At 42.9% G+C, this 15,778-nt stretch overlaps 1 protein-coding gene across 1 annotated transcript in view; it reads left to right on the top strand.

The window, feature by feature from the left end:
* Positions 1-15,778, top strand: part of SLC39A6 (solute carrier family 39 member 6) — a 45,888-nt gene that overhangs the window by 14,745 nt on the left and 15,365 nt on the right. The window contains exons 4-5 of the mRNA XM_083188422.1: positions 5,620-5,808; positions 10,897-10,996. Coding sequence (XP_083044548.1) covers positions 5,620-5,808; positions 10,897-10,996 — 289 coding nt within the window. The remainder of the gene's footprint in view (positions 1-5,619; positions 5,809-10,896; positions 10,997-15,778) is intronic.

Raw genomic sequence — 15,778 nt, 5'->3', positions numbered from 1 at the left:
TATTAAAATATTCCGAAATACGGAATAATCAGTTATCCAAAATTCTGCTGGTCCTGAGCATTTTGGATAAGGGATACTCAACCTGAATATTACAATATTTGGAAGACTTTTATGATTTGTACAAAACTTACACAAGTTAAGTTTCTATATGAAGGTTTTATAACGGTATTGTCAGTTGCAATTATTAAGGTGCAGATATCTGCTTTGAGTATATTCTTGGCAAGAAAGTTGATGAGTCACTTCTTCTCTTCCCAATACATGCCCCGACATGCCGACACTAAATGCTATTTTCAACAACTGATTACCTCTGCAAACAATTATATGCTGCCATCTTCAATGTGAATTCTACAACAATTTAAAAAACAAAACAAGACTGCCAGTGAGATGGGTCTCGCCTCCAAAATGAACATCAAATTTAGATTCATATCTATCAATTTTAAGGGTCTACTGTGGCTGACAAAAACTCCTGATCTGGGACCGCATTACCTGACATGTGATCCCCTCTGGTTCCATTACTGGCTCCACAGCACAAGCTTCTGCACATTGCCTGGGCTTGTGAACATTGCCTGTGGATGCAAGATGACTGTAAATGTGCATTCTTGTCCAACAAGTAGAGGTTTCAGCTGTTTTGGGGCAGATAAAAATTGTGTTGGCACAAATCTCACAAGGCATGGAATCCAACCTGGGGACAGTCTAGTGCAGCTGTGGCTCCGTTCATCGTGGAGTTTTTTTTTTCCTAGCCTCTGCATATTCGGACCCCTGATACATCTACAGTCATCACCTTAACCATCCTTGTGGATCATTTGCACATGTTTGTCAGGTATCTATACAAAGGAGAGGGCTCATCCACCTCTGCACAGGTTCATGGTCACCAGATTATGGTTGGAAGAGCATCCTCTCTGGCTCCTCGGTTTGCAGAATTTGAACCCAATAGAACATATGGGATGCAGTTCTACCTGCCATTCATTGCAACTTTTCATCACATGTGAATACTGGGCAATTGTGTGCCATTATTCAGGAAGTATTGTTTCTACTTTTATTCACCATTGTATTCTGCTGTAAGAATTCTCTGTTCTGTTACATGAGTGCATAGCATCACTGTCTATGAGGTTGTGTAGCCATTCAGTCTGAGTGTGCTATTCAGTCGCTTTGGCCCTTTAGTTGCTTCCAGCTACCAAGTCGCTACTGGCTAACCAGGCACTATCAGCTATCAAGCTGCTATTTGCTAATTAGCTGCTACCAGCTAAATGATCTGCTTTCGGCTGGCCAGTCTCCCCCAGCATCGAACTCCAGTATCAGTTGCAATCTGCCGCTCTCTGACAGTAGAGGCTACTCCATTCAGCCATCCTCCTGTAGCCAGTGACTGGAACCATCCAGTTACTCTCCAGTATCCAGTAGCAATTACTATCAGAGTTCCTGTGTCCTGCCATTGCCTAGACTCGCTTTTGTGGTACACAAAAACAAAGATGGTACCAGTCGCACTGAAGAGTGATGTATTTAATAATTATAGCGACCCCTCTTTTTTTGATAGTTATTTTCACCTTATTATGAAAATCTGTTTTTTGTTGGGTTATTTTCTAGCGAGGGGGTGCTACCATGGGACACAAAATAGGGACAATTCATGTGGGAAAGAGAGCGTATCACTGTGTGGTGCACTTGAAAGAAATTTTAAGAAAATATAACTTTTATTTAGAGTAAATAATAATAACAATAAATTGCGATATATTGACATAAAAAATACACTGTACTTGTGTAGTTTCACGGCGCCATCGCGCGCACAGTGAAACTGAAACTTGGCAGTCTGCCAGACTCTGTGTTTACTGTACACGTGCCGCTCTAGCTGTTCTCAGCGCAGAGCGTGGCTGCTTTCCTTATGTAAGCGAGCCACCGAGCCCAAAGCGTGGCGAGGGGACGTGGATACCTGTGAAGCCCGCGAGGGGACGCGTATACCTGTGAAGGTATCCGCGTGCGCTCGCCACACTTCGGGCTCGCTGCGCTTGCCACGCTTTATAAAATCAACTCCACGCCGCCGTGGATAGTGGGGGTATGAAAAGGTCGTAGGATGCGTACCGCTGCGCTCGCCACGCTTCGGGTTGGCGTTGATAGTGGAATTAACAAGGTCGACAGCTGTTACGTCGACTAGTGTCATTGTGAACAGGTTTAATAGTGTACCCCTAGACCCTACTAAATTTAGACGCTTTAGCGGTTTGCAGGGAGTCTGGATTTAGATGTCTAAATCTAAACGTCTAAATTGCTGGGGTGTCCAGTTCAGGGAGTCTGGATTTAGACGCTTTAGCGTCTAAATTGACGGGTTGTCAGCGGTGCGCAGGACTGCCTTTTTCACTGTGGAACTACAAGTACCACAGTGACCTGTCAGTGCTGGGCAGCGTGCGCTGCTGCTGCTTAGCGCTACACTGATAACGTAGCTTACATAAAGGAAAGCAGCCACGCGCTGCGCTGAGAACAGCTAGAGCGGCACGCGCACAGTAAACACAGAGTCTGGCAGACTGCTAAGTTTCAAAGTTTTACTGTGCGCGCGGTGGCGCCGTGAATCTACACAAGTACCAAATACACATAATGACACGGTCAGTTTTAAAAAAAAAAGGATACTGAATCCTCATCTGTACACTAGTATGATGGGCAATGGCCATGTAGTGCCTCGCCCCTATCAAATACTTACCTCAATACCTCATTATTACCATTGTTCATATTTTCTTCATAAGTGTACCAGAAACACGCTCTGTTATTCAACAAACCTATAGGTTTCACACAGTAGGTTCCTTCACTGTCATTTTTCGCCGTTGTACTTTAGGCCAGTGGGTCTCTGTCTAACATATGATATCTATATCTATTTCAACTCCTTATATTATATATAAAAACATTTTTTTCTAATATAAGATCAGTATATCTATCTTCATTTATCTCATATTTGCCATCCTTTTTCTTATAACCAGTGTCTACAATAATATCAAGAATGAACACAGGACTCACTAATGGTTCATCACTAATGGTTATAATAGTGTTTGTTTATACTAAAGCAATTTATTTTTCGATTTTCTTTTAAAACATAAATAAAGGGTCAGCTTCTAAAAATAGAATTTCTCTCGTTCTCCCCAATTATAATTGTGTGCGAAAATGAATATGATCACGTATAAACCTTTTTTTTCCAAACAAAGCCATCTACATGTAAAGATCCTTCTATGAGGCCTGCACATATACATTTCTTTTGTCTCTCCTATCTTTTCTCACTGGCACAATGTTATACATATTCAAATAGGTATCTATAACGATGTTGAATCTGCTTAGCAACATGAAATGTGGTGAATAACCAACCAGTATCTGTTTCTCTGACCCGTGTGACAACCCATCTCAGGTGTGTTAATACACACGCCCACTGAACACCCCCTCCATGAATATGGATGACTTACACAGGTATAAAACGGACTTTCTTTTGTGTGTCAGGTTGGTCCTAACGAAGCTTACCTGCGAAGCGTACGCAGACCTACTGCACCCGCAGTCTGTGCGCCCCCCGTTCCCCATCCCCACTTGAATGCATTTTGTGTTAGCTTAAACTGCAGTGTTCCCGACGGGCACCAGTCGTCACTGGGTCCGTGGAGCCATAGAAGCGGTGCAAGTGGCGCCTTTCACCACAGGTCAGTGACTCCAGGGCGGATGGTAGATCGGAGGTGTAGTACTCACACACCCCGGTCTTCCCCTGTCACGTAGCGGTTACCGCGGCTGACGGCTGTGTCCCCCCCCCGAGCGGCTAAGAGACCTAGTGTTGGTACTTCAGTCCCCACGTGGTGCTCAAGCCGGCTTGGTGGGTTCAGTCAGTCACAGCGGGCACGCCTCCGTTGCCTCAACACTGAGGCTCCGGAGCGATGCATGCCGCCCAGCACTGTACTCATAGATTGAAACCATTATCTGCCCTCTATCAGATACACTGTTTATTTATAAATAGTAGCGCATTCCTTCCCATGTGTCAATTTTTCATAAAGCAGCTTTAGGGGTTATCTTTCCCCTCATTATAGCTCATGCTAAAAGTGATTGGGACACATAGGGATTTGTATAATTAAGTGCCACTTTTGTGAATTGCACTAACAGTAACGCCTGTCATAAGGAATTAACAAAAGTATACCGGGGTAAGGTATTACAGTGGGGCCCCACTGCGTGAGGATTCAGTATCCTTTTTTAAAAAACCCTGTCCGTGTCATTATGTGTATTTTTTATGTCAATATTTCACAATTTATTTTGAGCTACTCGAAAGAAATTTTAATAAAATATAACTTATTTTAAGTGCACCACACAGTGATACTCTTTCTCTTTCTCACATGAATTGTCGCTTTTGTGGTAACTTTTCCAGCATCCCCGGATCCAGTTATTGCTCATTGGGCAATTTTTTTCCGGCATTCAGGGATTCAGTTATCACCAAGTAGGCACTATCTATACATGTTACATCTGCCCCACCTGCAGTGCACATGGTTTTGCCCATTTTGAGACCAAATTTGTAGTGCGATCAGATCTGAATAAGGGCCATAATGTAAAGTGTGTATGTGGGCACGTTCACTGTCAGCTTATTGGCTGGATGAATTGCTATCACCTTCCACATTATCACTTTACCAGACTTAATACATCTGCCCCATTGTTGAATTTATTTTTTCTTTCGCTGTGTATTTTGTATTTTTGTTTATAAAATAAGATTATGTAATAAATAAAAAATGGAGTTAAATTTAAATAAAAAAAGATTGAAGTTACTTTTCTGGTCTCTGAACAATTGTCTAAGGGGTTAACCAATTTGTTATTACTGCATGGAGCACTGCAAGGAGAGGAAATAGACTGCAATAAGTTGACTATTCATTTATTTAGCTGTGTTTTCATTAAACTGAATGCTGCACCACCGCAAGTCAGCAGAATCACTTCAATGAGGCTTTCACATACTGGTTGCTGAAACTGCTTTTGGGAGGGGGGGGGGAGCTTTGCCCTTTTACGTAGATATTTATGTCCACATCACTTCACTCACTGATCACTAAACATTCACTGGATTTACTGTAACTCTTGCCAAAGGTGTCCCCTTAGTTATGCATTTGGCAAAATATCAGCCTTACTTGGCCAACACATTGGGCATGTTTAGTAGCTCACTAAAGCTGTGTGACTGTGCTAGCTCTCACTTTGTATTGCATCTAGAACTTCCCCTTAGGATTAATTGAAAATCAGAGTAATCTTAGTTGATTTCTTAATTTCAATGGAGCATACTATTTTAAATGCTTATTTGATTCTCTTTTGTGAAGTGGTTTTTTTATGTCAACTTTGAACAATGATATTTGATCTGATTGGGCATCTATGAAATATAAGTGCATATCCTGCAAGTTTGAAACCGATTAGTGTCCCTGCAAACAGTTCTTTCACTTTAGGTTATGACATTTTTTGCCCCAAAAAATATAACTCATTTGGTCCAAGTGGCTTCTAGTGGTCAGTGGCGGTACTTCACCTCATAGAGGTGAGAAGATATCACAGCTTTATTACAAATGTTGGTTACTTTAAAGCATACTGTAGTCATTTAATATATAATTGAATTTGTGTTTTAGTTTGATAACATAAAAATCTATTTTTCCCTTTCAGTCTCATTCCAAACATTACCATAGCCATGGTGGATTTGTGGATGAAAGTCATGCAGATGAAAAGGCTGAAGAGAGTGCTCATTTAGATGCAACTTGGAAGGGCCTGACAGCGCTGGGGGGCTTGTATTTCATGTTTTTAGTTGAGCATTTGATTACTTTGATCAAACAATATAAAGACAAGAAGCAAAAGGTACAATTTTATAATTCTATTTCAGATTTCACAAGTTCAGCTTTTTTTTTTTTTTTTTTTTTTTATATATGTCTGATAAACTATTTTTAAAAGAAAGACCTGTTACTGGAATGATCCAGTGGATTCAAAGTTTCCCAGAATTAACTGTCCGAGACTTGTTGTGAGCTTATAACGTCTCCTGTGGGGATACGGTCATTGGGTCTACAGCAACTAGGTCAAAAAGCATTTGGTTGAAATGGGCAAGGTCGACAGTCAAAAGGTCAACATGGGGTTTTTCATTGTTTTATGTGCCGACAGGCGGTATTTCATGCCCTACCATCCACTAGGGTGTGGTGGGAGAATAAAATAGTGTGCCGAGCGCAGCGAGGCACTGCGCCCGAAGCATTGCGAGTGAAGGGAAATGTTCCTTAATATTTACATAGAATTTATCTATCCCCACATAGAAGATTTTTTGATGGGAGATCTACATCACATACATGTTATAGGTGTGGTACTGAATTTGCAGACTTATTTCACTGCTTATGGTCCTGCCCAAAAGTCAGAAATTTTTAGCGTTAAATTTAACGCTATGCTGAAACTCACTTGGTTAATTATGTACTCTACCGTACCTTTTCAATGCTGCATGGGCATGGCAGCTAAAAAAAAAACTATTTTCCATGAATGGATCTCCACAACAACACCATCCTTCTCCCTGTTTAAAACAAACTTATTAATTTATTTTGCATGGGTTGGGTGGAGGTCTCTTTGGAAAAGGAAACAAAGGGGGACATTTTTTTTTTCATGTGGGAAACCTATGTTGCCACATTGTCATTAGACATGAAAATTCAGATCCACTCTGGTCTTAAACCTACTTCCTGGTACTTATGGTAATGATCCATCTGTAACAATTGAAAATACTAATATATAGATGTATATTATACTCATTATTATAGGGGTGGTGGGAGGGGGGAAGCCACAACTTTTTTTATCTTATTTTCTTTATCATTTATTTTCTTTATCTTTTATTTGATTACCACCCATCTTTGATTGTAGCTCTTAATAGTTAATCTCGAAAAATTATATTTGAATTTTTATGTAAACATTTGCACAATGAATAATTACTTATTACTATATCTAGATCAGTGGTCTCCAACCTTATGCTGGGTACACACCAGGACGACTAGGGCCCCTCAATCTAGATCCAATTCCGACCTGCTGCAGGTAGGATCTCAATGACGACCATACAGCCGGGTGCGGGTCGCCATCGGATTGGACCCGCTCACGGTGCACATCGTGAGCGGGTCGTGCCCCCCCCCGCGTCACCGTGAGGGGGTCGGACGAGACACTGACGACCCGCTCACGGTGTGCATCGTGAGCGGGTCGCCCTGGTGTGTACCCTACATTAAATGAGTATGAGCTACTCGAGACACAAAATAAAAAACACTCCCGGAGAGCTACTAAAATTTGTCCAATGCCCCTGATACTATGCTGCACACTGTAATGCCCCTGCACAATATGCCACACATTGCAATGCACCTCACAACTAATGCATACCTCCCAACTTTGCTAGCGGATAAAGTAATACATTCGCATGCTGGAAGCATGCGCCACAATTTTGTAGGCACCGTTTTTGTCGCTGTGAGGGCAGGACCTGTGCTGTGTGAACAGCTGGCCATGCTCCCAGCCCGCCTGCCTGCCTGATTAGAAGCATGCACAGTGTCTAATCCCTGCAGGACATCCCCAAAAAATAGGATGTCCCACAAAAATCTATACAGTTGGGAGGGGTGTGGTATAATTACCCGACAGTCGGGATTCCGACAGTCACTAGTCAGATGTCGGAATCCCGACTGCACAGCGTGGGGAGCACAATGAAGCCCCTTGCGGGCTCGCTGCGCTCGCCACGCTGCGGGCACGGTGGCGAGCTGTGGCTGTGCTCGCCACCTATTTTATTCTCCCTCTATGGGGGTCGTGGACCCCCACGAGGGAGCAGTTGGGATTCCGACGTCGGAGGAATGACTATCGGAATCCCAACTGTCGGGGAGCCGTCCGGCACCCGTTGGGAGGAATGCATTATGCCACACTACAATGCCCCCCACAATAAGGCTTCTAATAAATTGTAAATTACTTGCTTATTGCCAGGGGTTAATGTCCGTTGCCAGAGGTTAATGCTCATTGTCAAGGAATTAATATACATTGCCAGGGGGGTTAATATCCGTTGCCAGGGGGGTTAATGCTCGTTGCCAGGGAGGGGGGGGGGGGTTGCCACTTGTTGCCAAGGGGGGTTAATAATGCACATTGCCGAGGGGTTACTATCCGTTGCCAGGGGTTGTTAATGCTCATTGGCAAGGGTGGCCAGGGGTTAATAATGCATAATGCTCATTGCCAAGGGTGGCCAGGGGTTAATAATGCTCGTTGCTGAGGGGTCACTGCCTGCCCACCTCCACCGCCTTCCCCCTCGAAGGAGACAGGCGCTAGAAGTCATATTTGACTTCTAGCATCTCACAGGGAGCACAGCAGGGACATGAATATGAATATATATATATATATATATATATATATATATATATATATATTTTGTATTTGCTGGTGTATAAGACTACTTTTTTCCCCAGGAAAAACATGCCTTCAGTTGGTATAGACATAGCTGCCCATAAATGTTGGGGGGTCGTCTTATACGCCGGCAAATATATCTCTTACAAATTTGGCTACATCTGTCAATCATCTGCGGCTGTAACGCTGGGCGGGGTCACACACCACCCAGCCTGCAAGATCGTAGCCAAATATATAACAGAAGAAGAGAACCAGGGGGTTAAAGTGGGCCGGAACAGGGCGGAAGTTCTTATTGAAGCTGGAACTCAGTTCCGCCTCCTTCCACCCATCATGTCTGGCCACAATTGCAGTTCCCCAAAAGCAGGCAGGCTGGCTTAGGCTGCATTAAGCACTGCAGCCAGCTTTTACGTCTTGCGCACGGGCACCTTAATGTCTGGCCTGCGCAGCCTCAGGAGTCAGGACACTCAGCTCAGCCTAACAAGCGTCCTGCCGCCGCCAAAGCCACCTGCCCCGATAACAACACCCCCCCCCCCCCACTGCAGTGTAGTGGTAAATGCGTTAATTACCTCCAGGCTCCGGCTGTCAGCAAGGGGGTTTCAAGCTGCAGTGGACCGGAGCTTTGCGCTATACCATCCCCCTGCCGAGTGAGACAACCCCGAGGGTGTGACTCCTCTCACCCTCAGGATTGTCTCACTCGGCAGGGGGATGGAATAGCGTCGTGCTGCTTGAATCCCCCTTGCTGACAAGACGGAGCCTGGAGGCATTTAAAGCATTTGATGCAGGGTGCACTAGATCTTAAGAATACAACTTAACAGGCAGCGTGCGCTGGCGGCTGCCCTGCCCTCCGCCTGCCTCTTGCCCTGCTCACCCGGTCCAAACGTCACGGACCGGACGGTGAGGCCGGGCGGTTAATTCACTGCTCCCTGTTGCTGCTGCTGCTCGGGCCGGCTTCCGGGCAGCGCAGCATAACTCCTCTTACAGTCACCCACCTGCCCATGCTACCCTCCTCCCTGGCTACAACAGCGTTATCAGCCATCCCAATCGCTGGCTGTAGCCTGGAGGAGAAGGTGTTCTGCTGCTGCCCGTGCTGCCCTGGACCTGCTGCAATCATTGTTCCTTATCTACAAGGTGAAGGCGGATTTTTTTTTATATAGCTATTAAATGATGTTATAAACTTGGTTTGGGGGATTGGTGTGGCGGGGATGCTGTATTTATTTACAGCATCATATATAGCGCAGCAGATTCTGTTACAGCGTCTTATATAGCGCATCAGATTCCGTTACAGCGTCTTATATAGCGTAGCAGATTCTGTTACAGCGTCTTATATAGCGCAGCAGATTCCGTTACACTGTCTTATATAGCGCAGCAGATTCCGTTAGTGTTCTTATATAGCGCAGCAGATTCAGTTACAGCGTCTTATATAGCGCAGCAGATTCAGTTACAGCGTCTTATATAGCGCAGCAGATTCCGTTACAGCGTCTTATATAGCGCAGCAGATTCCGTTACAGCGTCTTATATAGCGCAGCAGATTCCGTTACAGCGTCTTATATAGCGCAGCAGATTCCGTTACAGCGTCTTATATAGCGCAGCAGATTCCGTTACAGCGTCTTATATAGCGCAGCAGATTCCGTTACAGCGTCTTTTATATAGCGCAGCAGATTCCGTTACAGTGTCTTATATAGTGCACTAGATTCCGTTAGTGTCTTATATAGCGCAGCAGATTCCGTTACAGTGTCTTATATAGTGCACCAGATTCCGTTAGTGTCTTATATAGCGCAGCAGATTCCATTACAGCGTCTTATATAGCGCAGCAGATTCCGTTACAGCGTCTTATATAGCGCAGCAGATTCCGTTAGTGTCTTATATAGCTCAGCAGATTCCGTTACAGTGTCTTATATAGCGCACCAGATTCTGTTAGTGTCTTATATAGCGCAGCAGATTCCGTTACAGTGTCTTATATAGCGCAGCAGATTCTGTTAGTGTCTTATATAGCGCAGCAGATTCCGTTACAGTGTCTTATATAGCGCAGCAGATTCCGTTACAGTGTCTTATATAGCGCAGCAGATTCCGTGACAGTGTCTTATATAGCGCAGCAGATTACGTGACAGTGTCTTATATAGCGCAGCAGATTACGTCAGTGTCATTTTAATGGGGCGCAGCCCCCTACGACGGTGTGAAGAGCGCCCGTAGGGCGCGATGATTCACCTAGTGTGTGTGTGTGTATGTATATGTGTATATATATATATATATATATATATATATATATATATATATATATATATATATATATATATATATATATATATATATATATATATATATATATATATATATATATATGTGTATATATATATATATATATATATATATATATATATATATATGTATATATATATATATATGTGTGTGTATATATGTATATATATATTATGACATGCTTCAGTGTAGATATACATAAAGGAAAGCAATGCACATTGTTTTGAAATAAGCATATTTTTAATCTGTTCTAATCGGCTTAGGTTTTCTGAAATAAAATAATTATTTTTCTCATTTACAAAGAATCCTAAAAAAACTGAAAATGAAGAGGAATTTGAAATTAAAAAGAAGCTATCAAACCATTCACATATAGAAGAGAAAGAGGCATCAGAATGTGGTTCCAGTAAGTTTTATATTTTTACCACTTTAAACACTGTAGATGGCCAAAAGATATTTCACAAGTATAGAGGTTACACAAATAGGCATGTCCTCATTATTGCAGGTGTTCCAAACAGCCTCTCTTGCTGCACAAGGTCCCACAAAAATCTTTGAGTCTGGCATCTATGTTTCTTTTATTTGCCAAAAATGCAGCTAGGATGCATGATGAGACACTGCTGAATCATTCAACGTGGTACAACTATATCTCTGTACAATGGAGTCTCTGCATCTGTAAAACAAAAAATGCTACAATGTAGTAGTCACCTCTTCTTCTTCTTTTTTTTTTTTTTTTTTTGACAAAAGCTTAAAAATCTCTACTATTTCTGGGTGAACTCAAGCTGCAGTAACATATTTTTCTGGAAGTGGACCAGATTACCATGTGTACACAGTATGCAGGCTTCACATGGGTGGCCTTGTACTTTTCATAATGTACAGTGTATTTATTGTAACATATTGCATTATCTCACTCCATGGGGTGTATTCATTGCTGCTGGCGAGCTGTGACAGCGAGCAGCACTGCCTGATCGCTGTCGCAGCTCGCAGGGTCAGTATTCAACTGACCCCCTGCATACGCTGATTCCCCTCGCTCTGTTTTTGGAGCGAGGGGGAATTGGCGTATGCGGGCACTAAAACCGCGAGACTTGGGGCTAAATGCAGCGGGCTCCCAGCATTAGCCGCGAGTCTCGCTTTTTTGGGGAATTCCCACCGTCCTCTGACAACAAAGATTCCCATGAAACGTTGGATAGGGTGTGTGTCTGGCGCAGGGGTTAAACAGGGAGGTTCGCTTGTATTCTGCGATCCCCACCGTTTAACCCCCTTCGCCAGCCGCATTGAATACAAGCCCATGACTTGGGTAATGATATCCTTTTTTTATTTTATTTTTTTATAATCTTAGGATCTCCTCATGACTTTTTATTCAAACACAATGTAGAGGGAAATATAAATGACATCATTGATGTGATCTTTCTCTAGTTTTTTTAGCTTAGAGAAATAAAAAGAAAACATACTATGTTTACCTGTACAACTGAAAGTTTAGCAGATCATTTTTATCCTCTGCGTAACCAATATGGGATCTAAAATCTACATGTGCATGGTTATTAGGATGCATGTGGAAAGCATTCAGTTCTGGTATTCCTTTTTTGCATATTAATAATCCGTTTACAAAATGCCCATAACATATTGCTATGTACATCATAAATGGGTTTGTTAGTGTACGGATATAGTTCGTTGCTGTTTTTAGAATGGCAGTTCTGGAGCTCATAAGTTTTTATTCACAGCTTAGTCACCCTCGTGCTGGTACTATGCTCCTTGAAAACCTGAGTAATCACAAGCCTAGCACAGACCAACTGGAATGTGACACATGACCCTCGACTCTTATATCTGCCTAATCCATTGTGCACATCGAGTGATCTGTTGTCATTACAGCTATTTCAGCTATGTCCAGTAATCTTTTTTTCAAAATAATATTATTGAAAGAAAGCCATTGACTTATATAAGCTGATGAAGTGTCCGTTGCATACAACTAGGAATCCTGGGGAAATACACTGGTTAACTTCTACTGGGTATGTACAAAATATGCTACCTTAGAAATAAGGGCCAGCTGTATCAAGCTTCAAACAGTGATAGAGTGGAAAGTGATAAACAACCAGCCAATCAGCTCAAAACTGCCCTGTCACATGCTGGGTTTGGAAAATGCCATTTAGGAGTTGTTTATCACTCTCCATTGTATCACATTTGAAGCTTGATACCCCAAGCTCAATGACACTGAAATCATGCAAGCCTACCCTAACCTGCAGAAATACTAATGCTATTAATTTTCCACAACTTTCCACCTCCCTGCAACAACCGCTTTCACTAATTTCTACATTTACCTCTCCTGACTCTGCTGTTTCCCACCTCTACAAGATTCTTGAAACAGCCCTTGATGAAGTGGCTACAGCTACCCATTACACCCCACGTAGGCTTAGATGCCAACATGGCACTCCAAAACAACTATAAAATCAGTCAAGTAAAGTTGAATGCCAATGGCGTAAATCTCATAGTATGACTGATTTCCTCACATATAAGATTAGCTACCACTCCTACTGCAATGCTTTGGACACTGCCAAACGAACATACTACCAATCTCTCATCTCTTCTCATGCCACCAACCCTAAGCAACTTTTTAACACATTTAAGTCTCTTCTGTACCCTCCCCCACCGGCTACCATCAGTGCACAAGAACTTGCCTCCTTCTTTAAGGACAAGATTGATAACATCCGAGATGAAATGGTATGCTCCACAACCTCTAACCCTCTTTCTTCCCCACCTGAAATTTCTGGCACTTTCTCTTCATTTGAGCCCACAAATGAAAAGGAAGTATCCACACTCTTCTTATCCTCCTACTCTACTACCTCGCCTCCTTGATCCTATACCTGCACAAGTCATTAAAAATATACCTCCTGTAATTTATTCCAGACTAAAATCTGCAATCTCTCTCTTGCTACTGGTACTTTTCCTTCTCTGCTCAAACATGCAGTGATTACTCCCATTCTGAAAAAACATAATTCTGACCCTAACTATCGTCCTATCTCTCAGCTCCCATGCCTCTCCAAGCTACTGGAGAGACTTGTCTACTCTCGCCTCACAAACTTTCTTAACTCTAACACTCTATTAGACCCGCTTCAGTCAGGCTTTCCCTCTCAACACTCCACTAAGACAGCACTGACTAAAGTGGTGAATGATCTGGTAACTGCTTATTCTTCTAGATCTTTCTGCTGTGTTTGACACTGTGGATCACACTCTTCTCTTCCAAACCCTACACTCCCTAGGTCTTAATGATACAGCCCTTTCCTGGTTCACATCTTACCTATCTGATCGCTCTTTCAGTGTTCGCTTCTCTGACTCTACTTCCTCTTCACTACCTCTGTCAGTCGGAGATCCGCAAGGCTCAGTCTTAGGTCCTCTGCTTTTCTCAATCTATACTTCCTCTCTTGGCAAACTAATCAGCTATTTCGGATTTCAGTATCACTTATATGCGGATGATACTCAAATCTATCTATCAACCCCAGAGTTGTCACCAGGGGTTTTGGAGCTAGTCTTTGAATGTCTCTATGCCATCTCATCTTGGATGTCTTCTCGCCAACTCAAACTCAATATTTCCAAAACGGAATTACTTACCGCCAACTAAGAACAGTTACCATCCTGATATCTCCATCACTGTTGACAACTCGACAATCTACCCTACCCCACAAGCTCGTTGCTTAGGGGTCATCCTCGACTCTGAACTGTCCTTTCTTCACCACATTCAATCTGTCTCCAAATCATGTTACATGCATCTAAAAAACATATCCAAAATACGACCCTATCTCACAAAAGACACTACCAAATCTCTTATCCATGCACTCATTCTATACCGCATTGATTATTGCAATAGTCTCCTAACTGGTCTTCCCAAGAACAACTGCAATCCATTTTAAATGCTGCTGCTAGGCTGATCTTCCTTCCAAGATGCTCATAGTCTGCTGATCCGCTCTTCCAGTCCCTTCATTGGTTGCCTGTATCTTACCGTATTCAATATTAAACACTTCTACTTTCATATAAAGCTATTAACCATACTGCACCAGCATATATCTCTTTACTTATCACAAAATCTCCCATCTCGACCACTCCGCTCTGCACAAGATCTGTGTCTCTCTTCTGCATGGATCACTAGCTTTCATTCACTATTACAGGACTTTCATCGGGCTGCTCCCATTCTATGGAATGCCCTTCCACACACAATAAGAGACTCCACTAGCCTCCAAACTTTCAAATGTTACCTGAAAACTTACCTCTTCAGGCAAGCCTATCATATTTAAGTTCTATAACCCTCTGAGGCACTTATGTATTATATAGCTTCCCTTCTGGACTTGGTGGGACTGCTATGCTATTACTGATGCCTTTCCTTGTGTTTCCCTCCTATATCCCTATAGATTGTAAGCTTGCAGCAGGGCCCTCTAACCACCAAGGGGTGCCGGACGCGTTCCCGACACCCGCTATTTTCCCTCGTGGGGGTCCACAACCCCCATAGAGGGAGAATAGAATAGGTGGCTCACGTAGCCCGCAGCATGGCGAGCGCAGCGAGCCCGCAAGGGGCTTTTTTGCGCTCGCCATGCTGTCTGAGTCCGGGCAGTTGGGATCCCGACGTCGGGCTAATGACTGTTATACTGACTGTTATACTTTTATACTGACTGTCGGAAACCCCATACCACACACCCTCCAAGTCTGTCTGTTACCCAGTTTGTTTTATCACTGTCTACTATTGTAAAGCGCAACGGAATCTGCTGCGCTATATAAGAAACTGTACATAAATAAATAAATCTTGTCCTAAGTGCAGTGACTCGTTTTAACAGACCGAAATGGAACGTTTAAGTAACTTTTGCTTCCTAGATACAAGTATAGATGCACAATACAATGGCCATTTATATTTAGCTATTTTTGCATATATTGCACTTGCAATAGTGTGTAACAAGAATTATTCTTGGGTGCTTAGTACTAGAATTACACTTGGGTGGTTAGGTTGCCCTCACTATACAAATTCATGCTAACATAAACCACACATTTGCCAGTTCTAACGCATGGCAAAACAGCTTGATTAGCTCATTCTAGTGTTAGAGGGCAGTATTAGGGAACCCCAGCAATTTGAATACAACATTGTTACTGGAAGCTCTGGTTCTGGTTTTCCTACCTACACACTTTGGGAAGAGGCATAGTAATTGTGTGTGTA

This window comes from Crinia signifera, chromosome 5 (genome assembly GCF_055691185.1).
Source record: "Crinia signifera chromosome 5, ASM5569118v1, whole genome shotgun sequence".
In the NCBI taxonomy this organism is placed as follows: Eukaryota; Metazoa; Chordata; class Amphibia; order Anura; family Myobatrachidae; genus Crinia; species Crinia signifera.
This window is presented reverse-complemented; position numbering and strand designations above follow the sequence as displayed.